Here is a 27,916-nt window from a genome sequence, read left to right as displayed (position 1 = left end):
TTCCCTTGGCTTCCGTCTTGGCGCTGGGGTTTTGAAACCGCCAATCTCCCCAAGCTGAAGGTTCCATGGCCGTTTCTCTGTCGCAGTCCCGGCCCGTCCTCCAGCTTGCATAACTACCTGTACCTGGTAACTAGGTAGTTAGTTACCTCATAACTCACGTTAACTACCTAGTTAGGTACTTGGCGTCCACCGTTCGAGAGATATTACATATTACCCCGACATACAACCACCACACCACACCACAAACTCTCTCCCCCCCCCCCCCCCCCCCCTCTCAAGGGGTTCCTCCCATTCGACCGCCCTGCCAACCTCACGCCGACCCGCGGCGGCCATCACCACCTCATGGCCCCAGCAGAGCTCATCGTAGCCAAGACGGCCTTGTCCGGGGCCCTCTTCCGCCCCGATCCGCGCCCATGCTCGCGCGACGACATCGAGTCGCTCTTCAGCCTCGTCAGCTCCGCCATCACCGAGTGCTCGCCTTCCAATGTCCAGGTTTGAACCACACGCCTCATCCGCACAGCTATTCTGCCCGTTTGCTCTCTCTCTCTCTCTCTGCCTCTTGCATCTCACATAACGCATGTGGTGTGGATCCCATGGCTAAGCTGCGCGCCAGCGATGCAAGCAATGGGCTCTGAACAACCTGGTGTCCTCGTCGGCTCGCGTCACCGCCTTCGCCAAGTACCTCGTCGCCCTGGCAAAGTCGTTGGGAGGCGATGCCGACGCCGCGGCCCCGACCTCCCGCGCCGGACGCGTGCCGTCCGCGAGGCGCCGCCGCCTCCATCTCCTCTACCTGCTCAACGACGTCTTGTATCACGTCAAGTTCCGCTCCCGCGACGACGCCTGGGCCCAGAAGCTGGAACCGTGGCTGCCCGCCCTCGTCAAGACGGCCGCCTCCTTCAACAACTGCCCCAAGCACATGCGCAAGCTGCAGAGCCTGATCGACCTGTGGGAGGACAAGGGCTACTTTTCCGACGGCGTCATCCCCAAGCTGCGATTGGCCGTCCAAGAGGGCCCGTCGTCGGCCGGACAGGACGCGGCCGAGAACGCCGTCGATACCTCGGCCGGCGCCGTCGCAAAGGCGGCCAAGACGGCGCCCTGGGTCCTCCCGGCCATGCACGGCGACCCTACGACGCCGTGGTACGACCTGCCTGCCGGGAACTGGCTCCCGGTCCTGGAGCCCAACTCGGCCCGCCCCATGAACCCGTCCATGATCAAGCCGCTGGTGCTCTCCCAGGGCCCCGCCGACAAGGCCCTCGTCAACGCCGCCAAGGACCTGCTCGCCGCCGTTGACCGAATCTACAGCACCGACGGAGGCCATGACGAGAACGCCGCCTTTGACATCAACCAGCTGGGCGAGCGCATCGACACGGACGAGGTGACCGGAGAAGCGATGGGCGGAGAAACCTACTACGGCTGGTCTCGCGCCTTTTGCGAAAAGATGAAGCGAAGGGGCCGGAACGAGAACGAGCAAGACGACCGCGGCAGGACCAGCTCGTCGCGCTCCTACAGCCGCGCCGAGACCCGATCCCGGAGCCGGCGCCGGGGCCACAGCGAAGCGTCTAGTCGCAGCCGAAGCCGCAGCCGCAGCCGCAGCCGCAGCCGCCCAGCCTTCAAACGTCCAAGGATGTCTCATTCTCCCCCGGATCGACGCCGTGGTCGGAGTCGGTCAAGAACCCCCGCCAGCGACCGGTCGCCGAGCCCGCGACGAGGACGCAGGAGCCGCAGCCACCGCCGCTCCCGGACAAGGTCCCGGTCCCGCTCTCGTTCCAGATCCCGCAACAGCAAGCCTTACCGGCGCCGAAGCCGCTCCTACGACTCACGCTCTCGATCTCGATCCCGATCCCAATCCCGGACAAGGTCCCGATCCCGATCCCGATCCCGCTCCCGCTCCCGAAGCTGGCGCAGGTCTCCGAGCCCTCGGCGTCGCCAGAACGATTCATTCCAGCCTCTGAACCCTCCTCCTCCTCCTCCACCACCACCACCACACCAAATCCCCTTTCCCATCCCGCCTCCTCCAATTCCCCCCCAGGGCTTCGGAATGGGCTTCCCCATCCCGCCGATCCCGCCGCCGCCACCGCCGCCGCCGAATTACCAAGGACAGTGGCCGCCCGTTCCTCCTCCGATGTTGCCAGGTCAACAGCCGCCGCCGCCGCCGCCGCCGCCAGGGCAGCAACCGCCGGGGTATTTTGTTCCAGGCGGCGCCGTTCCGCCACCGCCGCCGTTTCCGGGAGCATGGCCCGTTCCCCCTCCACGGCCGGGGCAGCCGCCTCATGGCGGAGGTTACCGGCAGGGGTCGCCAGGGCAGGGCAGGGGCGGATATCAAGATCGGCGCGGCGGCTGGTAGGGGGGAGGGAAGAACGTTGGGAGGTGCGATGGTGAATGGCCATGCCATTGTGTACGTACGTACGTTCGTTCGTTCGTACGTACGTACCGTTGCCTCTTACGGGGATACTTGGGTAGTTCGAGACGTATCATACAAGGGGGGGTTGCCCCACGGTTGGAGGGCCATGTGCAGATAGTTTCTTTTTTACCTGTCTTGCCCTGCCCTCGGTCTCGACACGCGAATCCCCAATTAGCATTATGCTGAATCCTCTTGGTTCCCTCTGGTTGTTCTGTCCCCCCCCCCCCCCCCTTTGCCCCTCTGTTTGCGCAAGCACAGCCAAACCTATCCGTGCTTACTCTCTGCATCAAAGCTCTCATGAAGTGGCTTGGGTGTGGTCTGGCACATGGGTTAGGAAACCGCCCGCTCGCATCCGTCCAGGGCCCTTCCTTCATCCTTCATGCATGTGTACACGCCCGCTTTCATGCTTCATGCTTCTTCCAGGTTCTTGACTCCCTGAGAAATCATACAGCCAGCCGGCTCACCATTCCTACCACCTTGCAGAGAGCTCCTCATCATCCCCCTTCTCGCACCTGACCTGAAAAAGGGCCAAGAAGGAACGGGGGAATGTGTGGGGCAGAGGGTGGTAAACAATCATTCTACACCAACACCGCATGTAGCTAAGTTACGTCGATCCGGCCCAAGACTGCTCCAATCCGCTCCACGTTCGGCACGGTCGACCAGGTGAAAACAAAATAAAAGGGGTCGAGGTTCGTTAGAGAGCCAGAAGAGGGGCGGAGAAGAAGAAGAAGAACAGAAAGAAAAACAAAACAAGTCCGGCCGTCACCTCTACTATTCCACACCCTAGCCTCCCCTTTTCCCTCTCCCCGTTTTCCCCCCCTCTCCCCCTTCATTCCGCTCCCCCCACACACACTCCCTCCTCTCCAAGGAAAGTAACTGTAGGTAGGCAAATGCACATCACGTTACTTGATCCATCAACCCAACCCAACCCCTGCTGCGCCCATCGGGCAGCCCGCCCGCGGTTCATCCGTCATCCAGGACCGTGACCATCTTTCCATAGAGCCAACTCTCCGAGTTCCTCAAAGCAGTTTGCCATCGGACAAAAGCCATGTTTGACCCAGCGACTAATCTATTCATCAACAAAGAGCATCGAAAACAAAGGGACAAAGGGGGAAAAATGCTAAGAAAACAGAGCAGATTACCCTGACAGAGTGCGGGCGATTCAGGTGTTGAAGTAGGTAGGTAGGTAGGTAGGTCGGTAGGTTCAAGGGGGGGGAGGAAACAAAAAAAAAAAGAGACCCAACGCCGAACAAAAGCGAAGTGAAGCAAGCAAAGCAGCTGAGCGAGAAGGGAAAAAAAAGGAGAGAAAAGAAAGCAAAGGCAGACAGGCATTCCTCCACAAGGGGAACACACGTTAGACCAAACATCCCATAGGCTGCTGGTCCTCTCTGTCGCCCTCTTATCTCTCTTTTTTTTCTTTCCCTTCCACCGCGTCCTTGCCAGCTCCCCCTCCCCCTCCCCATCTCCCCTCCCCTTCTCTTCCCTCATCTCCTTTCTTTCCTTCCTAACAACTCAGAGGGAAACTAGGTAGCCGGATCACCCCTCACCGACTCCTGACCGATCCCACCGAGTTCCCCCTCACCCGCTCCCCTCCGCGCCCGCTGCGATCCGCATCCTGCAGCTTGAGCGAGTCAAGCCTCTTAGAGTTATCCTCGGCGGCGTCGATCTCGTCGACGCGGGGCAGGGAGTTGATCTTGGTGCGTTGGGGCGGGCCCGACGGAGCGGGCTGGGAGCCGCCGTTGGCCATGGCGGCTTTCCTCTTCCGGGCCTGCTCCTCGATGGCGGCCCATCGCCTCTGGCGCTCGCGCTCGCGCTGCGCGGCCGTGTTTTGCTGCTCCGTGTACTCGTGCGAGCAGTCGTCAAACAGCTGGGGGTTAATTTCCATAAAGAGCTTCATGGCGTTGTAGACCATGCCGTGGATGGTCCTGGAGGGCACGCGTCAGCATCCTTGCGTTTTTTGAAGCGGCGGGGGGTGGATGTGGTGCTTACCGGTTCCAGTGTCCATTCGAGTTCTCGTACAGCGGGGCGAACATGATGGGCAGGATGACCTCGACGTTGTCGCTGACGAGGTTGCAGAAGTACTCGTTGTTCCAAAAGTAGAGGGCGCGCTCGGCCACCTGGAAGTGCGGGCTGGCGACCGACTTGGCCAGCTGGTGGAAGAGCGGCTCCTGAACCTTGGCAAACTCGGCAGGATCCATCACCTCAAAGATGTCTTCGACCTCGTTGAGGAACATGACCTCCTTGGTGCTATTGACCTTGGGCCAATACCGAAGGAGCCCGAGAACGACCTGAAGCTGGCGTCAGCAAGGCTGGTGGTGGATTCGCAGGAGGAAAGGCTTCGCAAGCGGCGGCAATGGACGTACCTCTTCCGTCAGGGACGCATCCTTTTCGAGGAATTGCACGATGCAGTAGGCGAGCTGAGGATGGTACATGCTCAGGCTCTTGACCTTGTGCAGCGGAATCAGGACGCGGGTCAGGAAGAGCTTGTGCTCTTCCTTGAGCGGGAGGGCGAAGCCGTTGATGATGGAACCCAAGATCTCGAGGAGCTCGGCGATGCCGTTGAAGCGCTCCGTCTCGTAGGTGAACTGGAAGAAGACGTTGTTGATGGAGCGGCGGATGAAGGACCTCAGGTTGAGGAACTTGCCGTAGATGCGGTGGAGGGTGGTCTTGAGGAAGTCCCGCTCGCGGGGGTCTTCGGAGTCGAACAGCTCGAGGAGCTGAAGCACGAAGCTGTGGTCGATGTAGGCCTTGGCGATGTTCGTGTTGAAGTCCTGGCTCTCGATGAAGCGGAGGAAGAACTCGTAGACGACCTGGATGTGGGGCCAGGCGACCTCGAGGACGGGCTCGTCCTCTTCCGGGTCAAAGGCCTCGCCCTGCGGGTTCACGGGAGGGGGGATGGGGCGGAACAGGTTCTTGGCGAACATGTTGACGACGACGGGGTACATGGGCTCCGTGATGACCTGGCGATTGTTGGCCACGTAGTCCAGCAGCTCGTGCAGGGCCAGGCGCTTGATCTCCTTGGACCGCATGTCGGCGCTGGCGTCGTTGAAATCGAAAATGACGTTGCACTGCTCGATCTTCTTCATGAAGAGGTCCTCGCGGCGGTTGGGGGGCACCTCGTGGAAGCCGGGGAGCTTCTCGAGCTCGCGGTTCGCCGAGATGTCGAAGCGGGACGAGTGCTGGCGCCTCGGCGTCTTGGGTCCGTCGAGGACGTCCTTGGGCGTTTGTTGCAGGCGGTCGAACATCAACGACTTCTGGCCGGCCTTTGGCGGGGCGAGGTCGTGGGGCATGGTCTCGGCGGCGCCGGGAGGCGGCACGTGCTGCGGCGGTCCTAGGGTCAGCGTGCTGCGGGAGCGGCTCGTCATGGGAAACGCCGGCTTCGGCTTACCGGAGCGCTCGGGCTGATGATGACGGTGGGCGGCAAGGTGCCGTGCCGGACCGGGGCGCCGGCGCTGCCGTTCGGCGACTGGACCTGCCCGGGGCCGGCGGCGTATCTATCCGGCACGCCGGGGTTCCCGCCGGGGGCTCCCATGTGGCCCTGGGCAGCCAGCTGGGCCTGGTCGGCATGGGGGTTGTTGGGAGGGAGCGGCTTGTTGCGCGGGTCGTTGAGGGTGGAGGTGGAGGAGGACGGAGTGATGGCGGGCGAGGAGCTGGCATCCCTGGAAGACGGTCCCGGGGACGCGTTGGCATCCTTGGACTCCTTGTTCTTTTTGGACTTGCTCGAGTCCTTGCCCCGCGAGAGCTGCGTCGAGAAACAAATAAAAAAAAAAGCACGGTCAGCAAGCGGGAGCCGGAGAGACGCGGTCGGGCAGGAGGTGGATGATCAGGGAACCCAAACGTACGACTCTGGCGCCGAAACGCTTCATCTTTGATGGCAACAGCTTTGATTCTGGGGGGCGACTAGAGGCGCCCGGCTCGAACGTCCTGAAAACCGAAGCACGCTCTTGTACGGAGGCGGGATGCTCAGTGACGGACGAGGCGAGGGCGAAGGGATGATGTCAAGCTGGCCCTCATGCGATGCCAGGACAAGGGACAGACGAGGGGTGGGGGGGGGGGGGGGGGGGGCAGGGCTGACGAGCGGTCGCTTGCTTTGGGCTGCGTGACGGGTTCAGCCGCTCAAGATCCACGTCGCCTCTCGCGTGACGGCGACAAGACGAGAGCCAAAGCAGCGGGCGATTGCCACAGCGTTCCTCGAGGCACAGGCGCGCCAGGGAAGTGATTCGGGCGGCACAGCGACGAGAGCCGACGGGCCAATGCGATGCCTGTGTTTGGCCGGGTCGCTGGTGGGAGGAGAGCTCGTCGGTCGGGGTCGGTCGCGGTCGATCGTTGTCGGGGCTGGCGGACGTCGATAGCGAACGGATGGCAATTGAGCGGCTCGACCGGGAGGTCCTGTGATCCAAGTGGCACCTGGGGTACGGGAGGAGGGTCGTGATGGTTCTGGAAGGGGAGGTTTGGCCGTGTGGCTACCGCCGTGACGGAGCGTGCCGCGCGAAAACCGTGCGAAGATGCAGCGAGCGGAACGGTGCGCACGGCCGGGGTCTGTGTCGAGATGGACGGCAAAGGGACGCGGCCGCCGGAGGAGGGGGGAGGGGGAGAGAGAGAGGGGAGGGGGGGAAGGGAATGAGGCACTGTGTAGGTAGGTACCTTGGGGACGGGTACCTCAGGTCGAGCAACGGACGGGAGGCGGGTTCAGGCTGGCGCGATGGCTGATGCGGACGGGAGGGTCGGGTTCAGGAGGTCGGTGTGTAAGGTTGGTTCCAGTGTGTTTGCGGGGCGCGGGCTGCCGTCGATGCGACTTGGCCAAACAAGAAGACCCAGGGATGGATGGAGTTCTGCAGCCTGCAACTCTAATCTGAGGAGCTAGCAGGATGTCCAAGCGCGCGCCCTTCCCGGCCAAGGTGGTTCCAGCGGAGCGGGTGTGTTTGTGGGCTACGGCGCTGGGGTTCGTACTGCGTAGTGCGTACAGTACATATGCACCAGCGGTACGTGGAGGGAGAGGCGCCAACCGGAAGAGCGGGGGACACCCGGGGCCAATGGGATGGTGTGCGAGGGCGCCCAGGAGATTGGATGCACGGGATCTGGGTTCCAGGTTTCCAGGTGGTAGGCTGGCAGAAGGAAAATGGGGGTTAGGTAGGTACCTAGAGTTGTTGTTATCCGTCTGCTTCAGCCTGACTGGGGCTCCGCAAAACAAAGATGGAACAAAACAAGAGTGGTCAACCGGGTCCTTCAGGCAAACGGGGAGGTTGGGATTGGGAAAGCCACCTGGAACCTAACTGATGAGGTGAGGAGCAAGCTGTGGCCGAGGCAGTTTGAAGAGAATGGGCATTTGGTTCCATGGTTCGTTCCCCTGAGCCTGGTACACTACACCCGTCCGTACCTTGGGTAACTAGCGTCAAATCGGGCGCATTACCGTAATGTGCCGTACCGTACTGTACTGCACCGTGGCTGAGGTATGTCTGGTCTGTGCATTTGAAGGCCTGCCCGATCAGGAAGCGGGCTACCCGGAAGGCCCCACAGTCCGCGGCACAGTTGCACAGTGTGTGCTGCACACTGTACAGCGCCTCCAAGTTCATCTCACTTGCACTTCTTTGAGAGCAGGTCAACAACAACAACAACACTGGACAGCACAGGCACTGCATTCCATCCATCCATCGATTTAGCCAGGGATTCATGACATTGTTCACCTAAGCAAGGGAACCCGGGAAGCAAAAACAATGGCCATGCAGTCTCTCTTCTGAACAGCCGTCCCAATGCCGCCTTGAATTTTCTCACCATCAGATCGAATCACCTGGGATCTATTCGGATCCTTGGCTTTCTCTTGTATCCGTCCATTCGCCAAACCCCTTCGGTTTCTCCCAGAGACTCCAAGATGACCTCGCCCAATGCGCCAGACGGAGCCGATGCCGCTCCGAGGTACACCATTCCGGCCCGCAAGCTTGGAGCCGTCGAGCATCCCATGATCATCAAAAACCTCGACAAGGGCATCAAGACGTTTGGTCAGAACAGCGCTCTGCAAGGGGTGAGTGCTTCTGAGCGCCTCGGCGGGAAGCCAGCTGACCCGTTCTAGATCCTCGATTCGGCTAGCCCCCAGATCTCGGTCCCTCTGTATCTTCGTTACGACAACCCAACGGCGAGGCCCCTCACCTCGCACAATGCCTTGACTCACAACGTCGTCCTCAAGGTGACGGTTCCAAAGCGGACCGGCAGAAAACGCAAACGCGGCACCGACGGCCCCTGGGAAGGGGAGGTGGAGGCCCCGGAACCTCCGGGTTTGGTTGCCTGCCCCGAGGTACGCTCCCGGGACCGGCTGGACACGCCGAGGGTCATCAGGCGCAAGCTCCAGGACAACGTCGGCAAGTACACGGTCGAGCCCATTGGCATTGTCAACAGCACCCATCGCTACCGAGGTAGGCGCCTTTTGAGATGGAGGGCACAAAGAATTGCCCCCTTTTAAAAAGCTCCTTTTTAACATCGGCCAGGCCTCACCGATTTCCAATACTCCCTGAGCGAGTCCAAGTTCATGCAGAAATTTGTCCAAAAGGTTCTCCCCGGCGACGTGCAAAAGCTCAAGGAGTTCACCCTCGAGCCCGGCATCGAGACGGGCAAGAACATCGACCTCATCCCGCCTCCTTACTTCACCCCCATCAGCCTCCCTTTCCCTTACAACTACGCCCAAAACCCTCACACCAAGGAGATCAGCCCCGGCATCGCCGGCTCCATGTCGGAGGACCAAGAATGGGAGCGCGTCGTCAACATCACCTCACGCCTCTCGGCCGCCGGCTACTTCATCGCCCACGATGAGTACCCCGTGCCCTCGGCTCCTCGCCGCCCACCCGACATGTCCGACCCGCAAGTCGCCGCCATCATCACCGAGATGCGCCTGGCCATGGAAGAACGCCCCATCTGGACGCGCCGCAGCATGTGGAACCGCCTCGGCGCAAAGTTCGCCGAGCTTCCCAAGAACGGCGGGCTCGTCCGCTACTGCCTGCAGTTCGCCGGCTACCAGTTCAAGGGCGGGCCCTGGCGCGACGCGCTCGTCAAGTACGGCGTCGATCCGCGCTCGGATCCAAAGTACCGCATCTACCAGACGCTCATCTTCAAGCTGCACAAGACGCGCCTGGGGACCACGGGCCGGTCGTGGCAGTCGATGCGCCGCAAGGACGCCGGAGTGGCCAACTTTGGCAAGCCCTCGCGCGACCTGGGTGGGGACGAAGCGCAGCTTCGCACGCACATCTTTGACGGCGAGGCGTTCAGCACCGACGGCAAGGTCTGGCAGGTCTGCGACATCACGGACCCGCTGCTGGCGCGCTTGTTTGCCGAGGCCGAGGTGCGCCCGGAGTGCGACGTGGAGATTAGCGGTTTCTACCATCGCGTCCTGTGGTCCGTCGCCAAGGCCATCATGAAGTGCAAGATGGTGGCCATCCGGTTCAGCCGGACGCTCACCGACGAGGACTTTCAGCCGGCGCTGGATGCCATCAAGACCTTGCCCCACGAGGGCGGCGACGGCGGCGGCGGGCCCGGGTCCAGCATCGGCATCAACCTGCCGGACCTGCATCTGACCCCGGCCGAGACGGAGCAGCTGAGAGGGCCCAAGCCCAAGGCCCGGCCCGGCGTCAAGTCCTCCAAGCGCGATCGCGATTTGGAGGGCCTGGGTGGCCGTCGCAGGCGCACCCATTTCCGCGTGCGGATCCCGCTGAAGGAGGCGGCGGAGAGCCGGGAGGCTGTCAAGCTGATGCAGATGCTGGCGCAGAACGCGCAGGATAAGCAAGGCGCGGCAGGGGCTGCGCCGCCGGGAGGCTCGGAGGGCGCGCCAGCCGAGGCTTCCGGCACAGCCGGTGGATTTCAGGGTTCCATGGCAGAAGCGGATGAAGAGGAGCCTCCGGAGAGCAGGTCGCTTCAGGAGATCCTCGAAGATATGGATGAAGAAGGGAGTGAAGAGGAAGAAGAAGAGGAGGAGGAGGAAGAAGAGGAAGAGGAAGGACTAGAAGAGGAGGAGGAGGAGGAGGAAGGGGGGGAAGAGGGACTGGAAGATGGTTTGGAGGAAGAAGAGGAGGAGGAGGAGGAAGAAGTAGAAGACGAAGACGAAGAGGACCAGATGGAGGATGTTGAGGAGGATTACGATGGCGTTCCGCCAGGAAAACGAACTCTGTTTGCTCGAAACGGCACGAACGAGTTTGGACACGACGAGGAAGACTATGAGGATGAAGGCAGTTACGCTGACGAAGCCGGCCAGGACAACGAGGGGGATGAGGAGGAAGAGGACTTCGATGAGATGGACGACGACGAGAGCGCCCCTGGGGGTTTCAAGCAGTAATGGAGGGCAGCTTGGAGAGAAAAAGAGGCTCAAACAACTCGTTTGACTACAACCGTCCATGGCATTCAGGTCTCGTGACATTGCTCATCATTACAATACGGCTTTCTGGCGCACACGGGCTCCATCCATCCCCTCTCCGATCCCTAGCTGCTCGACCTATCGCCCTTGACCGCCTCTGGCCTCCTCTCGCCCAACGTTTCCGCTCTCGTCACGCCCCAAGCTTCCTTCCAAGCAAGAGGAACGGGGTGGGAAAGAGGAGAAGGAGAAATAAATCACTGAACCTCGGGTCCCAGAACCTTGCTCCCCCCGGCCTTCTTGGCCAGCATGCCCTCCACCCACGCCTTCGCCTCCCGCGCCGCCCGCCGGGGTGTCTTTTTGCGCTTGAGCAGGAACCCTTGAAGCTCGGCCGGGGAGAAGACGCCCGTGGGGATGAGGGCGGCGAAGGACGAGGCGATCTGGGACAGCTCCGCTGGGCAGACGAGGGGGGGTTCGTGGTCGTGGTCGTGGCCGTGGTCGTGGCCGTTGTCGTCGTCCTCCTCCTCCTCCTCTCCTTGCCGGGGCTCGAGGCAGGCGTTGGCCGCTTCGGAGGTGAGAGAGGCGGCGGCGGACGAGGGGAAGGTCAGAGGGGCGGGCTTGCGCTGGGGTTTTGCGGCGGCTGTCGGTTTCGCGACAGCCGCGTCGCCCTCGCCCTCTTCCTCCCGCTCCGCCGGCCTCCTTCCCGGCCGCTTGCCCCGCCGAAGAGCGTCCTCCGGCTCGGCCTCCGCCGCCATCGCACCCCGGAACGGCGGCTCGTCGCCGTCCGACGTCTCCGCCTCCGTCGGGCCCGAGACATCGGTCAGGTCGCCATCGCGTTCCCGGTTGGTGACCGCGGTGGTGGTGGCGGAAGAAGAAGAAGAAAATGAAGAAGAACAAGGAGAGGACCCCGACGAAGCGACCGAGAGCGGCGAAGGAGGCGGCGACGGCAGCGCCGCCGGCATCGGTTCCGCCTTGTTCTTCTTCTTCGTCCTGGCCATGACCCTCTCGACCAGCTTCCGCGGCGATGGGAGGCTGCTCGCGCTCAGGGACAGCTCGGACATGACCCGGGACAGGGGAGGCGACGACGACGGCTCGCTCTTGGTGGAGGCGGCGTGGTAGCCGTCCTCGGGCTCGTACATGCGAACAAACAGCTCCTTGGCCTGCTGCTGGGTGGCGTGGGTGAAGGCGACCTGCAGGTCGACGCGCCCTGGGCGGATGAGCGCCTCGTCGAGCGACTCGGGCTTGTTGGTGGTCATGATGAGGACGCGGCCCTCGTGGGAGGCGACGCCGTCGATGGCGTTGAGCAGGCCGGAGAGGGAGATGCCTTGGTTGTCGCTGTTGTCGCCGTTATTGCTGTTGCTGCTGCCGCTGCCGCTGCTGCTGCCGCCGCCGCCGCCGCCGTTGCTGCTCTTCTTGCGGGAGCGAGACCTTCTACCGGATCGCTTGTTGTTCTTGGTGGTATCGCTGTGGTTGGTGCCTTGTTTCTCCTTGTCCTTGGCGGCCTCTTTCTCGTCATCCGAAGGCGCCGGCTCCGGGTCGTCCGGGCGCCTCAGGCCTGCCGAGTCGATATCTTCGAGGAGCACGATGCAGCGACGCGGGAGGGAGTTGAAGAGCCCGAGCAGGTCCTCCTCGGTCAGCGTCGGATCGAGCAGGGAAATGACGTAGATGTCGAGCCCGAAAACGCCGGCCAGGGCAAACGAGAGCGACGTCTTGCCGGTGCCCGGCGGGCCGTGAAAGAGGTAGCCTCTCCTCAGGGGGATCCCGCGGTTGGCGTACCATCGGGGCGTGGCCGGGTGCAGGTACTCGTTCATGTCGGTAAGGACGCGGATCTTTTGCTCGTCGTCCAGCACGACGGTGCGCAAGGGCCGCACGGGGCGGTCGGCGACCTGGTGCCAGTTGTGGCGGCCGGGGCCGTACCGGCGGATGTTATGGCCGGCGGGGCGGCGGATGATGGTCTTTGCCTGGTGGTCCTGGTAGAACTGCTCCTTGGCATGCCGGAGGAGCTCCTTGATGGGCTCCGGGGAGCGGCCGAAGCACGAGATGACCAGGTCCTGCCGGTCTTGGATCAAAAGCCCGCCGTGCAGGGTGGCGTTGGGGTCCATCATGGACCGCTGCTCGCGGACCAGCGTGAAGTAGCCGCCGCGGAACCAGAAGCTGTGAGCGCCCGCGGCGGGGGTGAAGCGCGGCGGCTTCTTGGCCTCCTGGTGGGAGAAGTTGAGGAAGACGTTGGACGCGTCAGCGGCGATTTGGGTCAAGCGCAGCTCGACCTCGTCCGACTCTTCCTCCCAGGCTCCCCGGGAGTCCGTTTCGGCGACGAGCGAGCGCGACCTGACGACCTGGGGCTGGGCCGCGAGCCACTTCATGAGGTGGCGGTAGATGTCGTCCGCTTCGTTGATGCTGATGCTCACCATGAAATGCCTCCGGGCCAGGGCATGCAGGGCGGCGCTCAGCTGGTTCCAGAGCTTGTTGGCAGCCCATAACAGGCCGGCTACGGTCAGGACGTAGGTCGGCTCGATGCCGAGGCGGCTCCCGAACATATGATTCAAGACCATGAACAGCCTCATCAGAGGGTTGAACTGCAGGCCGAAGCCGAGCAGCGGCGTCAGGTTGTCCAGGAGCTCGTCACGGAGGACGTGGTGGGCTGAGCCGTTGGCCCCATGGCTCGAGCTGGTCGCGTTGGCAGGTAGCGCGCCACGGAGAAGGCTGGGAAGGTCCATCATGACTTGGATTGATAGGGCCTTGCCTGCCGGAGAAGGAAGATTTGTCGAGATGAGCCCAAGGAGGGGAGAGGAGAGCTTGGGCCTTTATATGGGCTCCAGGTTTTGCGGCTCTTGTGTCCGAGGCGATGAGGCTCCGTCTTCTCGGCGATCCGAACGGGCAAACATTGCAACGCCTGGCCGTGGCGAAACATGGAAAACCGAGCCCAGCTCTTTTTAGAGGGAGAGAGAGAGAACAGTGCAGACAACACAAAGGCAGCTATTCGGCATGCCGTCGATAACAGCTCGTCGCACACGAAAGGCAGCGTAACTCTCGGTCGACAGGCCTGAGCGGGACGATGCAGCACACAGGACCCTTGGACATCCACAGAACCGGCTGCTGTAAGCCCTCCACAAAATTCCCGACTGCACATATCCTTTCGTATCTACTTGGAGAGACGGCCTGCCTGGGCATTCTGGCCGGTGAGGAGGAGACCGTACTCCCTCTGGTGGTGGGAGCTGGGCGGTCAGCTGCTCCCCCCTCCCGCCTCGCATCGTGCTCTGGCCCTCCGATCTGGCCGGCTAGGCGGAAGCAAACAACGACATGATGACACAAACGACAACCAGGCGGCCCCGGCCATCCCTCAGGCGCATGGTGGATGTTCTGCCGCGTATCTATCCAGCGCGGGGCCCTGTAGACGTCGCCGAGGTGGGGAGGCAGGAGGTCCCCGCACGGCCGACCTACGCGGCTGAGCAGAGCTTTTGGAGGGGGGGCCCGATGACTCTGGTACTTGAGGCAATGACCGCGCGTGTTGCCTGGCCAAGCACGGCGGCCTCAAATGTGGAGGCCATGTCGCTGCTGGAAGCGAGCTGGAGAGGCCCGGCATTGCGGCCGTTCATCAGGTGCGGATGTCAGACAGACGGCCGCCCGGGGGCGTGACAAATCGCCACCGAGGGTTGTGGCTCTCTCTATTTTTTTGCCCCTGGCTCGGTTTCCGACGCTAACGCCGTGCATTGAGGACGCACCAGGTAGGCTCATTCTTTTGCCTGGGCCTAGCCTAGAACCGATGGGTTTCACAACGGGTGGATGTGCATAGGCAACGTCCGGGGTCCCGTCGGTATTCTCGGGATGGAGTTGACCGGCGGTTGGTGGTTGGGGGGGTGTTCCAGAGAAGCACAAAAGGACGTTTTGTCGTTGTGGAAGTTAACGTTACCGAATCACCGGGTCAGGCTCTGCTGTGGGGAAAATCACCTACACAGTAAATACAGTCAATAGGTGGAAGATGGAAGACAGCCAGCCATTGAGCATCCATCCCCTCGACGTCTTCCAGTCCTGTGTATTCCTGTGTAGGTTGTTGTGCAGCCTGGATACCTACGTAGGTAGCATACCTGTATACATATTTGGCAGAAGGGAATTAACAGTCGGCGGCGAGGAGGTTGGGGGGGACAACACCGAATGGATGTCATGCGGCAGCATCAACTGTTGGCTGCTGCGGCCAATCACATCATGGAAACCCAATTTTGGATTGTGGTGGTTGGTTTTCTGATGCAGGAGGGGGGGAAGGGAAAGGATGGATCCAAAGTCCCTTCGGCGTGCTGTGATAGGATAGGAGACGCTAAGAAGGAAAACGGGAATCTTGAAGGGAACCCTGTGTTTCTTGGTGATATTGTCCGATAACGACAAATGAGTATACCTCTACTGACGCTCCAGTAACAGCATCGCTTTCCCCTCGTCTGATGGCCGTCACAGAAGCGACCCCCCCCCCCCAGCTCCGAGTATCACCAACTACCACCACCACCAACCTGCATACTGAACCCCAGCCGTGAACCATGACAAGCACCTTCAGGATTCAGATACAGGATACCTCGGATCCGCGTAGCGACCCGGGAGTGGTGGCCTCCCCAACCAGCCTGCCTCGATTTCATGCATCTCTGACCGTCCTCGGCCTATAGCACGCCTACGCTGCGCGTAACCTTGGAGCTGCACAACGTTCCCCGGGAGGCTTTGAGCGTTACGAAGCAAGGCAGACGGGAAGCACAGAAAACTCCGACCCTCGCACAGCACACGACCCGCTTGGCCCCAGATAGGTAGCAAGCAAGCAGGCGTCCCCGGTGCGACCCTTCATTCAACCAGCTGGCTCGCCGAGCGATGCGGGTAGGTGTCCTACGGTAGTATACCGTACCTTGGTATACCTTGGTCGACGATCTCCCCCCGCCCCAGCTTCTGTACGTCAGGCCGGTCGTGGCCCTCCGTGCACACAAGACAGTCACGTTGTTCCGCGATTCCGCCGTCATCCAAGGTTCAAACAAGCACAACAGCAGCACACAGCCTCCTTCCTCCCACTCTCCTCCTCCTCCTCCTCCTCCTCCTCCTCCTCCTGTGCCCGGATCACGAGCCATTGCTCTTGGCGTTATCATTATGTTCTTTTGATGGTCTGGGTATTACCGAACCCGCCCACCACCGTGTGCTCCGAATCAGCCTTGTCTGCAGCCTCTCCGTCTGAATCACACAAGCCCGGAGAGGCTTTTTTTTTTTTTTTTTCGGTGTGTCCTTGGAAATCACGGCGCCCGTTTTCAGGGTGCATGACATGCACAGGCAACGGCCTCGAGCTTGTTGCAGTCAAATTGATGCCTACATGCTGGATAAGGTAGCCCACCAGGAACCCTAGCAGTGCGTCTGTCGGGTTGTGTAGCAGTCATGCATGCACTCGACGCCACTTTTTTTTCCTGTCACTTACAAAGTCCATATCAGGCGGTCCTGCATCCTGGTGACGTTCAAGCTAAACTACCTTGAGCTCATTTTCCCGCGCAGGGCAACTGTCAGCCTCATGCAACGCGCGTCATGGCGCACTCCTCACCCGCAGGATGAGCAGAGCCGCACGGCCAGGATGCAGCCATGTACATACGCGGTGTGGTCTTCGTAGGAACATGAAACTTTCTATTTGCCTGCCGAACTGCGCAACGCCAAGATCCCCAATATTCATTTCTTGTGTCTTTTTATTTTGTGGAACACGCATCCAGGTATGCGCAATGTTCTCGTGAAAACGCAATCCGCCAACAGCTTTGCCCTGCTTGGCCGATAGCAAAAGTTCTCGAGAGGCTCTTTCTTACTCCACCCCCTCCTCCTCCTCCTCCTCTCCGGTTGCCGTCGTTGTAGCGACACCACCACGACGATCGTCTCCCTCCCCAGCCTCCACCACCACAGCCTCGTTCCCCCCCCTCCCCCTTACACTTCCGCTTCCGCTCTGTCCCTCCTTCTCCCCGGGCGGCGAGTTCGTCCCCGACCCTCCCGGGCTGGGCACCCGGCTCCCTTCTCTCTTGAGGTCGTAGTCCAGCCACAGATGCGCGCCTGCCTCCTTCAGCAGCGCCACGCACTCTGCGCGCCCGGCCTTCTCGGCAAGGTACAGCGGGGTGTGGTCGGCGAGGTTGCGCGCGTGGACGCTGGCGCCGCGCTCGAGGAGCTCGCGCAGGATGCGCGGGTCCGGGCCCACGGCGGCGAGGTGCAGGGCCGTGTTGCCGGCGTAGTCGGCGCGCTTCAGGAGGCGGTGGTTGAACTCGTCGCCTTCGAGCATGGAGCGGACGGTGGAGAGCTCGCCGTTCCGGATCGCGTAGCCGAGGGCGGTGAAGGCCGTTTCTGGGTGGTGGCGGCGAGGAGGGGGAGAGAGAAGGTTAGCGTTATTGGACGGCGAGAGCCCGAGCAGAAAGGAAAGGGATGGGAGGAGAAGAGGGTTGCGCGCGTACCGGCTGTGGTCAGCCTCTCCACGGCCGAGTCGATGGACCCCGCAGGGTGGGAAAAGGAGGGGAGCGTCATCTCGGTCATCTCTCCGCGCAGCGAGCGGGCCATGCGCGAGGTCACCTCCGAGTACGTCAGCCCCGGCAAGGCGAGCAGGTAGGACAGCTTGGTGAGGGCGGCCTCGGTGGTCAGGTCGTGGCCGAAGACGACCCCGGCGCGCCCCAGCGCCGTGCCCGGCGCGTACAGCGGCGAGACGAACCCGCTGGTGCACTGGCTGACGTTGACGATCACCACGCCGCGCTGGACGGCCTCGCGGATCACCCGCGTCAAGCTCCCGTCGACGCCGCCGGGCGCGTTGCCCATCCCAAAGGTCTCGAGGATCAGGCCGCGCAGGTTGGGCACCCGGAGCACCGAGTCGACCATCTCGGGCTTGATGCCCGGGAAGATGCGCAGGCACGCCACGTGGGCCGTGTCGAGGTACGGGGTCACGCGGAACGAGGCGATCTTGGTCGGGCGGCGCACGAGCCCCCAGTTGACGTCGACCCCCAGGGACGTCACCGTGGCGAGCGGCGCGCAGTTGGGGCTGTCAAAGGCCTCAAAGGACGACGCCGACACCTTGGTGGTGCGGTTGCCGCGGAAGAGGGTGTGGTGGAAGAAGAGGCACACCTCGGGGATGACAAAGGTGCCGGCGATGATGAGCGAGCCGAGGAGGTTGTCGACGGCGTCGGACTGCAGGGCAAAGATGGACGCCTGGGAGCCCGTCAGGATGACGGGCTTCCCGAGGTCCGACATCATGAAGGAGAGGGCCGAGGCCGTGTAGGCGAGCGAGTCGGTGCCGTGGAGCACGACGAAGCCGTCAAAGTAGTGGTAGTTTTCCTGGATGGTCATGGCGATCTCGGTCCAGCCCGTCGACGAGATGGAGCTCGAGTCGAGAAGCGGGCTGAACTCGAGGATGCCGTAGCGGACGTGGCGCGAGTAGGCGCTCGGAGGGGTCCGCAGGCTGTCGAGGGCCAGCTTGACGCCGTCCTTGTAGGCGTGGAGCTTGACTGCGGTTGTCAGCACAAGTCAGCTCAATGGGAGCCACGGCCGGCGACGTCGTTGGGAAAGCCTGTGCAAACCTGATGGCGCCGATTGGTCGTTGAAGGAAGGCCGGGGCGCCATGGCCTTCTCGAGGAAGCCCGTCATGGGCACCAGGCCGTCCTCGGACGGCTGCATGCAGATGGTTCCTCCGGTCATGATGATGAGCACCCGCGACTCGGGGTAGTGAGACTCGGGCGCCATGCCCGGAAATGTTATCCCTCCCATCTTGTCTGAGGTGGTGGCGGACGAGTTGGGAGGACCGCCCGTGATGCTGGCGATACGAGAGCTGCGAAACCCGTGTCTTTTTTGTTATTCTTTCCGAGATGGATGGTGAGACCAAGTCCTCGTCAAGAAAAGCGGTGATACGGTATGCTTGATCAAAGATGGTGATGCTTCTGTGCTCCAGAGATATCGAGAAGCCTCTCGAGTCATGGGAAGCCTTTGTGCGCCGAGGGTTGTGTGGGTTTGGGGATGATATCGCGGCTCGACTTTCACGGCAGGGCGATGACCAGGAATGGGCCGGCTCTCACCACGACGTTCCAGGCCCGGCTTTCACTCAACTCTCGTGTCGAGACACGGCATTCAATGCTGCACCCGATCCACAGACACGAGCCGCCAGCGCATCGATGATGGAACAAGGTGGTCAGTCACGAGAACACGCAAATATCAGGCTTGTTAGCTAAGAGAAAGTCGAGGTGCGGACCGCCGAACCCAGTCGGAACCCTTGGAAGCCGCTGACAGCCGCTCTTGTTCCAATCTCTCCCGGCGAACGCGCAGCCAACGACGCCGGCGGGGCTGACCGACTTGGGTCGGCTCCTGGCTCCTTCAGAAAAACCGGATCGTCCACCGCAGAGCCCGCATTGGGCAATTGCATCTGCCACTGTGCCATGGCGGAGAGCAGATAAGCTGAACTCGGCGCAATGCCCGGCGATGACGGATGGGAGCGATAACGCCCATCAAGCCAAAGCGGGACTGCCGGAGGGCCGACTGCCCGTGTGCCATTGGACCGTTGGCAGTTGGCAATGTTGACCGCCGTTGACTGCCGCCTGGTTGCCCCAGGTGGTTGGTCGGCGGGGCCGGGAATGGAGACGCATACGAAGAAAGAAGAGGGAATGTTTCCCCCCCCCAAAAAAGAAAGAAAAAGAACCAAAGGGATCTCGTTGGAGATGGGATGAGAGACGTTTTATATCATATTTGACGAAAAGCGCGGCCGTCATGCCCGTCATGCCCGTCATGCCCGTCTTGCGGGGGGGTCTCGCAGGGGTTTTTTTTTTTTTTTTTTGGACTGTCTTGACGCTTCATTCAGTAACTACCTACTGTGTAAGCAGGTTCAGGTGCGTTAGGGTGGCAGAGGCCGCTTTGCTGTCACAAGCTGGCATCCGGGTGCAAAAGTTTCCGTCCAGTGATAAATGTGAGAAATGACGGATACCTACGGGTACCTAGGTACCTTACCTATAGCAGGTACCTACACAGTAGTAGTACATCGGTACCTGGGCTGTGCAGGTTGGATCGTTGGGCCCACCACCAACCTGGAAGGTACGGTACCTACCTACCACCCACCTACGGTGCAGATGCCATATTAAGTGCTGGAAGGTACCTGGGTACAGGTCATGGAAACGTCGGGTCTAAGAGAATGGGAAACAGCTCTGAGCGACCGAGTCCAATGGAACTCTCAATCCATCTCCGGGCCTGAGATGGCTGCCTTCCCTGTCCTCTGTTTGGCCGCTGGAGGGTCCAGCCCATCTGTCAGTCACCCTTTCCATCCCAGAAAAGATCCCGTTGGGAACCCCATATTCACCGCCTACCTGCGGGAGCTCCGCATCCATTTCTTCCACCCCACCATCACCGCCCATGTCCCCACTTTATTTTTTTGCATCGCATTGTCCATGTCCTGCGCCGAGCGGGGCCAAAGGTGCAACGGACCGTGTTAGTCGCGGGGCAACCAAGACGATTGAAACAGAAATTTTCTTTCATCATACCCTAGCGGGAGGCCATTGGATACTTGCCGTGATATATATCACACCGGCTCGACTTTGGGTTCTCTGGTTCTCCCCGACACTTTTTTTTCTTTCCCTGTCCAGCCCCTCTTCTCTCCATTCTAGCGTTACCTGCCGCCAGCCACCAGCAAACATGGCCGACACGATCGAGGAGTCGAACATCTCCTACGAGGAGCTGATGGACCTCGAGAATGATTTCGAGGACGTCGAGGTCGAGATCAGTGAGTGCCATGGGCCGGTCCCCCTTCTTACGGACAGCCAGCCCGGAGGGGGAGAGACAAGAACCAATGCTGACCTGTCCACCTTTCCTTCGCATAGTCCGCAAGCAGTATGAGATGTCCAAGGCCCTCTACGCCAAGCGCGCCGAACTGGTGTCGCAGATCAAGGCCTTTTGGCCCCTCGTCTTCGAGGCCGCGCCCATGGACATCGACGAGTACATCCAGCCGTCCGACTCGGCCCTGCTGCTGTCGTCGCTCAAGTCGCTGTCCGTCACGCGCTTCGAGCTCGACGAGGACCCGGTCAAGGGTGACCCGCGCAGCATCGCCATCCGCTTCGAGTTTGACGACAACGACCACTTCGAGGACAAGGTGCTCGAGAAGAAGTTCTGGTGGCGCGCCGGCAAGGACGGCTTCCGCGGCTACGTCAGCGAGCCCGTCGAGATCCGCTGGAAGCCCGGCAAGGATCTGACGGACGGCCTGCTGAGCCTGGCCAAGGCCGTCTACGACGAGCAGAAGGGCAAGCCGCGCCCGGCGGGCAAGGACAAGAAGCAGGAGAAGGAGCCCCTGACCGACAAGCAGAAGGCCCTGAAGGAGAAGATCGACCAGACGGGCATGGGCGGCGTCAGCTTCTTTGCCTGGTTCGGCTACATCGGCGAGTACATCACCGCCGAGGAGAGCCGCGAGGCTCTGGCCGAGGAGGCCGAGGAGCGCCGCAAGCGCAAGGCCGGCGAGGCGGTGCCCAAGAAGGACGACGAGGACGAGGACATGGAGGACGCCGAGGACAGCGATGACGAGGACGATGACGATGACCTGGACATCTTCCCTGCCGGCGATGCCGTCGCCATGGCCATCGCCGACGACCTCTGGCCCGGCGCCATCAAGTATTTCGGTATGTTCTCTCTTCACCCCCGTCGGTGCCGGCTATGGACATGGCTAACACGGTACCCAACAGTCCAAGCCCAGGAGCAGGACATCCTGAGCGAGATTGACGAGGAGCTCGACGATGAGGATGACGATGAGGAGGAGGAGGAGGACCAGGAGGAGGCGCCGAAGCGGAAGAAGCAGAAGGCGTAGAGTACCTCTGGCCACCGTCGCCGATGGCGTTTTCCCATGGCTGGCCACGATCCGTACGGTCAACGTCTATGATACCCTTGCACATGTGGTTACGTTATGATTTGGACTCGGGAAGAGTCTTGACATGATGAATGGATAGAGAAAAAAAAAACAAAGCAAAGAGGGCGGATCGGGATAGAGAGAGGATCGGGATAGAGAGAAGACGAGAGGACACCCGGTATTAGTTATTTGGCACTACGTGCGTACTGCGTACAATACGAGGTTTTGCTCTCGCTTCTGACCGTTGACAATCTTGTTTTTGTTCTTCGGCTCTGAAGATGTTTCAGGGGGCGATCAGTTCGGTTCCCCCGGCTGCGCTTTGTGCTCGCGCGGCAGATGCCCAGAGCTTGGCATCTGGATCTCTCAAGGCTTGGCGTCTTCCACGGGTCGACTCCGTCACCAGTGAGATTGTGCGGCTCAAGACAGGTTGATGATGTATAGTGGAGCATCGCCGCGGCGCCTACTGTGTAGGTAACTAGGTACATAGGTACCGTGACCCGCGACAGCCAGGATGCCAGGTCGAGGATCGAGATCTAGATTCTCGTAACCGCTTTTCTCTCACTTAGGATCTTCAGGGTCGCAGCAAGCTTCGGGCGTGGTAAACGCTCACATCTGCCCCCCCACCTCCCCTGTTCTGTCGTGGAGACGATTCGCCAGCCAAGCCCGGCCCCCGTTGCCTCTCGAACTCCAAGCGTTTCAGAGTCTTGCCTCCTCGCTCTTGGTCTAGCCTTGACCGCATCGGTGCCCAGATGTTCCGGGACGCGCGCGACATTGCAGGCCGCTTGGCCTGGGGAAGTCAAGGGTGTTTGTTCATGAGTGGGTATGGTTAGTGTACGTAGTGTGGTAACGTCAGGTAGAGCAGGAGAAAGGGAAGAGAGCTTGGACATCGACATGGCCCGGGGGAAACGGGGATGGATGGGAATGTTTCGATTGACATGGCCCATGGGCCATGTCGTGGGGCTTTTCCCTTTGTCTCTCTCTCTCTCTCTCTCTCTCCCTCTCTCTTTTTCTCGCTCTGCCCTTTTTTTGATCCTTCCTTTATTTTTGTTTCTGCTACCACCAGACCAGAGTTAACTTCAACTCTCGTCCACTGCACCCACTTCGACTTGGGATCCGCCTCGTCGTCGTCGTGTTGCAAGACTCATCCTGATGGCCGAGGGTTGCTAGACGTCTCTCTTTCTCTTTCTTCATTTTCCTTCCCTTCGATTCGTGACGTGCTTTGGACGCGGCCTTTTTGTTTCATTTCTTCTCTCTCTCCTCAGGCTGTGCCGTTCTTTTTTCTTGTGTCGACAACGACGTTCTTTACGATCTGGAATCGATCTTTTTTTATTACTCGTCTTCGTACCAACCTTCGTTTGATACGCTTTCCAGGCTGGACCCAGACTGCTTTGAGTTGTCGGGCTGGCCCTCGTCTTATCCATTCCGATCTCCGTCTTTACGAATTCTCGTTCCGGCTCGAGTTCGAGGAGCATAACAGCAGCTGGGACGCATTCGGTGCCATCGCTTCTCTCATCGCTCGTTCGATTTCCACAGGGGTGTTGGGAACCAAAGGGGAAAAAAAAAAGAAAATGAGGTTATCTTGGCTGGCGGCGGCTCTGGGGGTGTTGGCGAGCCCAGCGGTGGCTATCGAGTTGGATCTTAACAATGTCGGTGCGTTGGCCGCCCCGTCTCTGTCGGCTGCCATTCCCATGCTAACACGGCATACAGAGTCCATCAAGGAGGCGGCAAGCACCATCGCCTTTGGCCTGGTGCGATACTACACCGGCAACTACACGGGCGACACGCCAGGCAACCTGCCGGATCCGTACTTTTGGTGGGAGGCCGGAGCCATGTTCGGCGAGCTGGTCGATTACTGGGCGCTGACCGGCGACGACTCGTACAACGCCATCACGCAGCAGGCCATGATCCATCAGGGCACCGAGAACGGAGACTTCATGCCACCCAACCAGACACGGACCCTCGGCAACGACGATCAAGGGTTCTGGGGCATGGCGGCCATGGCGGCGGCCGAGAACAACTTTCCGAACCCGCCGCCCGATCAGCCGCAGTGGCTCGCCCTCGCGCAATCGCTCTTCAACCAGTGGGTCTCGCGGTGGGAGGAGCAGACGTGCGGCGGCGGCCTCCGCTGGCAAATCTTCACCTTCAACAACGGCTACAACTACAAAAACTCCATCTCCAACGGCTGCTTCTTCAACATCGCCGCGCGCCTGGCGCGCTACACGGGCAACCAAACCTACGCCGAGTGGGCCACGCGGGTGTGGGACTGGGAGGAAGAGATCGGGCTCATCACGCCCGAGTACGTCGTGCGCGACGGCGTCGGCGTGGACCCGATCACGGGCGAGTGCAACAACGTCACCAACGTCGACCCGAACCAGTGGACCTACAACGCGGGCATCTTCCTCCACGGCGCGGCCGTCATGTACAACCTCACCAACGGCAGCGCCGAGTGGCGCGCCCGCGTCGACGGCCTGCTCGCCACGACGACGGCCACCTTTTTCACGGCCCACGAGGACCCTTCGGTCGGCAGCATTGTCATGTTTGAGCAGCTCTGCGAGCCCTTGGGCTTCTGCAACATCGACCAGCGCTCCTTCAAGGGCTACCTGACGCGCTGGCTCGCCGGCACGGCCACGGTCGCGCCGCACACGGAGCCGCTGATCCGCCCGCTGCTCGAGGCGAACGCCCGCGCCGCGGCGCGCGCCTGCTCGGGCAACGTCCCGGCGCCCGAGTTCAAGGGCCACCCGGGGACGGCGTGCGGGTTCCGCTGGACGATGGCGGCCGGGTTCGACGGCATGGTGGGCGTGGGCGAGCAGATGAACGCCCTGGCCGCCGTCATGTACACGCTGGCGGCGCGGCCGGGGGCGCCGGAGCCGCTGACGGCGGACACGGGGGGCACGTCGAGGGGGAACTACGCGGCCCAGGGGAGGACGATGGACCGCGGGATCGCCTACGCGGACATTTCGTTGAGGGATCGCGTGGCGGCGGGCTTTCTGACGTCGGCGATCGTGTTGGGGGTGGTGGCGGGCTCCGCGTTTGTTATGATCTGACGGCTTGGTTTTGCTTCTTTCTTTGCTGGATGTTTTACAGTGGATGGCGTTGGGAGGAGGGCCCGGGGACTTTTTTTTTTTTTTCTTTTTTGCTTCATTTAATGATGAGGATTGGATTCGGTCTATACATCTACCATCCCGCATTGACGCTCGTGTGATGGCGTGTCCCTGGAAGAGGACGTGCGCAGGACCGGGACGGCTTGTCTCCTACAGTTGTTGTACCCTTCATCATGATGTCCACGAGTGCCTTGCAAATTGTAGAAGCCAGCTCTGAATATCAAGGGCTCAAGATGTGTCGGGCGCCAGTCCGCCGTTCCGCCACGAAGACAGTTAACTAGTTCCCTGCTGCCTTTGCAGTTCAGGTTGGATCAGGGCCCAACGTCGACCGCTCCCCCAGGAACAGACCGTGAAGCAGGAAACAAGACAAGGGGTGCCATGGCCCGGCCTACGGTAAGGTAAGGAGTGTTTTGGTGCCGTTGACCACCCCGCATTCGTTCTACCTCGTCACCCCACTTTTACGGGGGTGGGATGCGCGGGGGGTGGGGCACGCGATGGAATGCCGTCCCAGCTCCGGGCAACATCTCCCGAAAGACGCCATTCGCAAACGGCTCACATGCCGAGGACGCTGTCGTCGGCGTTCATTCTACTCCGCTGCTGCATTTCTTTTCCAGTTGCATAGCGGCACGCAAAAGGTCAAGAGCCCGAGGTCGGCCGGCTGGTGTCCATGCGGAGGGACCCTCGGTGACGCTGTTTGCTAGTTCGGTAGCGTCAACAGCGCGGAGCCATCACTTACACGACGCCCCTCCGTACCAGACAGATCCTCTACAAGTCTCCCCCCCCCCTCTCTCTCTCACTCCCCACACCTCGACGTAACTCACCTTGACGTAACTCAACTTGACGCAGCTCAGCTTGGCGCAGCTCAATTTGATTCGACTCGACTCGACTCAGCTCGACTTGCTTGTTTGGAACCGAATGCAACGGAACCCAACCACGGCTTCCCCCCCCTGGCAGGCTTGACACCATCTCCCTACGAGACACGGCCGGAACTAACAGACGTCGCTTGGGTGATCCGGGTGGTTTTTTTCCCTTTCCTTTTTGTTTTTCTACCAAAAGGAACCACCATGTCCTCCAAACACTTCCTGGATTCGCCCGACCACCTCGTCGCCACCTCGCTGCGCTCGCTCACCCTCACCAACCCGGGCCTCGCGCTCGACCTGCCCAACAAGATCGTCTACCGCCGCCCGGGCTACGGCCCCGCGTCGCAGCGCGTCCACATCGTCTCGGGCGGCGGGTCCGGCCACGAGCCCTCCTTCGCCGGCATGGTGGGCCCGGGCCTCCTGAGCGCCGCCGTGGCCGGCACCATCTTTGCCAGCCCCAGCGCCGAGCAGGTGCGGGCCGCCATCATGGCGCGCGTGGACCGCGGCCGGGACGGCGACGAGGGGGCCGGCGTGCTCGTGACCGTCATGAACTACACGGGGGACGTGCTCAACTTTGGCGTCGCCGTGGAGAAGGCGCGCGCGGCCGGCGTGCCGGTCGAGATGGTGGTGGTCGGCGACGACGTCGGCGTCGGCCGGGCCAAGGCCGGCAAGGTCGGGCGGCGGGGCATCGCGGGCACGGTGCTGGTGCACAAGATCGCCGGCGCCCTGGCGGCCCGCGGGTACGGCCTGCGCGAGGTGGCCCGGGTCGCGCGGCTGGCGGCGGCGAACCTGGTCAGCGTCGGCGCGAGCCTGGAGCACGTCCACGTGCCGGGGAGGGCCAAGCCGGGCCCGGGCTCGAGCGACGACGACGACGACGCCCTCCGGGACGGCGAGGTGGAGATCGGCATGGGCATCCACAACGAGCAAGGGTCGAGCCGCGAGACGCTCGCGCTGCCGGCGCTGGTCGCCCGGATGCTCGCGCAGATGCTGGACCCCGGCGACGCCGACCGCGCCTTTGTCCGCGTCAACTCGAACGAGGTGGTGCTGCTGGTCAACAACCTGGGCGGCGTCAGCGTGCTCGAGATGGGCGGCATCGTGGCCGAGGTGGCGGCCCAGCTGGACGCCACGTACGGCATCCGGCCCGTGCGCGTGCTCAGCGGCACCTTCATGACGAGCCTCAACGGCCTCGGGTTCAGCATCACCCTGCTCAACGTGGTCAACACCGACCTCGGCGGGCCCGGCATGATCGAGCTGCTCGACGACCCGTGCGAGGCCACCGGCTGGTCGGCGCCCATCCGCAAGGAGACGTGGGAGGCCCGCAACGCCGCCACGCGCGACCAGGACGCGTCCCTCGGCGGCGACGTCCCGCCGACGGGGCTGGCGCTGGACCGGGCGGCCGCGCAGCAGGCCCTGACGCGGGCGCTCGAGGCCGTGGTGGCGGCCGAGCCCGAGGTGACCCGCTACGACACGGTCGTGGGCGACGGCGACTGCGGCATCGGCCTGCGGCGGGGCGCAGAGGGTGAGTCGTGACACCAAGCACCAAGCCTACGTCTCCTACGCATTGCTTTTTTTTTTTTTTTTTTTTTTTTTTTTTTTTTTTGGGTTTGCTGACAAAGACACACACACACACACACCTGCTCTCTATATCGCAGCGATTCTCAACCATCTCCAATCTCACCCCTTGACGGGCGACGCCGTCGCCGACGTTGCCGCCATCGTCCCCATCGTCGAGCGCTCGATGGACGGCACCTCGGGCGCCCTGTACGCCATCTTCCTCAACGCCCTGGTGGCGGCGCTGCGGACCCAAGGCGCCGGGGAGGCGACGCCCGCGGTGTGGGCGGCGGCGCTGCGGCAGAGCTGCGACGCCCTCTCGCGGTACACGCCGGCGCGGCCCGGCGACCGCACGCTCATCGACGCCCTGTACCCCTTCGTCGAGACGCTCGAGCGGACGGGGGACGCGAGGAGGGCCGCCGAGGCGGCGCGGCTGGCGGCCGACGGGACCAAGGGCATGAAGGCCAGCCTGGGGAGGACCGTGTACGTCGGCGGGTCGGGGTTCGAGCAGGTGCCGGACCCGGGAGCGTGGGGCCTGGCGAGCTTCTTTTTGGGGCTGGCAGGCCTCGAGGAGGGCGGCAGGGCGGACGGCCGGCGGTAGCGTACTGCGTACATGCGCAGCAGGCTAGTTGCTGTGTACCTGCTTGCGCCGGGCTGTAACTAGCGTACAGTATCTACTAGTATGTGCATGCATATTATGCAGTACATTGAAGCCGAGCGAGGGAGGCTGAACGTGGCGGGGCAGGGGGAGGGGCGGGGTTGAGATGAAGATACGTACGTAGGAATCATGGCCTCGGAGTTGCAGTCTTTTCCATCTATGTTCTTTCCTTTATTTTT

At 61.7% G+C, this 27,916-nt stretch overlaps 8 protein-coding genes across 8 annotated transcripts; 5 read left to right on the top strand and 3 right to left on the bottom strand.

The window, feature by feature from the left end:
• Positions 1-342: 342 nt before the first annotated feature.
• On the top strand, positions 343-2,379 carry VTJ83DRAFT_3456 (uncharacterized protein; the record flags this gene model as incomplete). Its single annotated transcript, XM_071009836.1, has 4 exons — positions 343-492; positions 614-1,557; positions 1,608-1,922; positions 2,133-2,379. 4 exons carry the CDS (start codon positions 343-345, stop codon positions 2,377-2,379), a joined length of 1,656 nt encoding a protein of 551 aa, XP_070867334.1.
• A 1,565-nt stretch (positions 2,380-3,944) lies between these two features.
• VTJ83DRAFT_3455 (uncharacterized protein) lies at positions 3,945-6,267 on the bottom strand (the record flags this gene model as incomplete). Its single annotated transcript, XM_071009835.1, has 5 exons — positions 3,945-4,326; positions 4,391-4,689; positions 4,765-5,721; positions 5,790-6,143; positions 6,244-6,267. The coding sequence occupies 5 exons, from the start codon at positions 6,265-6,267 to the stop codon at positions 3,945-3,947; spliced, it is 2,016 nt and encodes a 671-aa protein (XP_070867333.1).
• Positions 6,268-8,270: 2,003 nt separating this feature from the next.
• On the top strand, positions 8,271-10,715 carry VTJ83DRAFT_3454 (uncharacterized protein; the record flags this gene model as incomplete). The annotated part of the gene is made up of 3 exons (XM_071009834.1): positions 8,271-8,420; positions 8,469-8,808; positions 8,881-10,715. The coding sequence occupies 3 exons, from the start codon at positions 8,271-8,273 to the stop codon at positions 10,713-10,715; spliced, it is 2,325 nt and encodes a 774-aa protein (XP_070867332.1).
• A 272-nt stretch (positions 10,716-10,987) lies between these two features.
• Positions 10,988-13,450, bottom strand: VTJ83DRAFT_3453 (uncharacterized protein; the record flags this gene model as incomplete). Its single annotated transcript, XM_071009833.1, has 1 exon — positions 10,988-13,450. The coding sequence occupies one exon, from the start codon at positions 13,448-13,450 to the stop codon at positions 10,988-10,990; it is 2,463 nt and encodes an 820-aa protein (XP_070867331.1).
• A 3,083-nt stretch (positions 13,451-16,533) lies between these two features.
• VTJ83DRAFT_3452 (uncharacterized protein) lies at positions 16,534-18,464 on the bottom strand (the record flags this gene model as incomplete). The annotated part of the gene is made up of 3 exons (XM_071009832.1): positions 16,534-17,060; positions 17,168-18,205; positions 18,278-18,464. 3 exons carry the CDS (start codon positions 18,462-18,464, stop codon positions 16,534-16,536), a joined length of 1,752 nt encoding a protein of 583 aa, XP_070867330.1.
• A 1,905-nt stretch (positions 18,465-20,369) lies between these two features.
• On the top strand, positions 20,370-21,528 carry VTJ83DRAFT_3451 (uncharacterized protein; the record flags this gene model as incomplete). Its single annotated transcript, XM_071009831.1, has 3 exons — positions 20,370-20,457; positions 20,555-21,343; positions 21,407-21,528. The coding sequence occupies 3 exons, from the start codon at positions 20,370-20,372 to the stop codon at positions 21,526-21,528; spliced, it is 999 nt and encodes a 332-aa protein (XP_070867329.1).
• A 1,607-nt stretch (positions 21,529-23,135) lies between these two features.
• On the top strand, positions 23,136-24,611 carry VTJ83DRAFT_3450 (uncharacterized protein; the record flags this gene model as incomplete). Its single annotated transcript, XM_071009830.1, has 2 exons — positions 23,136-23,217; positions 23,275-24,611. 2 exons carry the CDS (start codon positions 23,136-23,138, stop codon positions 24,609-24,611), a joined length of 1,419 nt encoding a protein of 472 aa, XP_070867328.1.
• A 1,121-nt stretch (positions 24,612-25,732) lies between these two features.
• Positions 25,733-27,680, top strand: VTJ83DRAFT_3449 (uncharacterized protein; the record flags this gene model as incomplete). Its single annotated transcript, XM_071009828.1, has 2 exons — positions 25,733-27,047; positions 27,181-27,680. The coding sequence occupies 2 exons, from the start codon at positions 25,733-25,735 to the stop codon at positions 27,678-27,680; spliced, it is 1,815 nt and encodes a 604-aa protein (XP_070867327.1).
• Between the last annotated feature and the right edge of the window lie 236 nt (positions 27,681-27,916).

This window comes from Remersonia thermophila, chromosome 3, assembly GCF_042764415.1.
Source record: "Remersonia thermophila strain ATCC 22073 chromosome 3, whole genome shotgun sequence".
Lineage (NCBI taxonomy): Eukaryota > Fungi > Ascomycota > Sordariomycetes > Sordariales > Chaetomiaceae > Remersonia > Remersonia thermophila.
The sequence above is the reverse complement of the archived record's forward strand: the minus strand, read 5'-3'. Positions and strand labels throughout refer to the sequence as shown.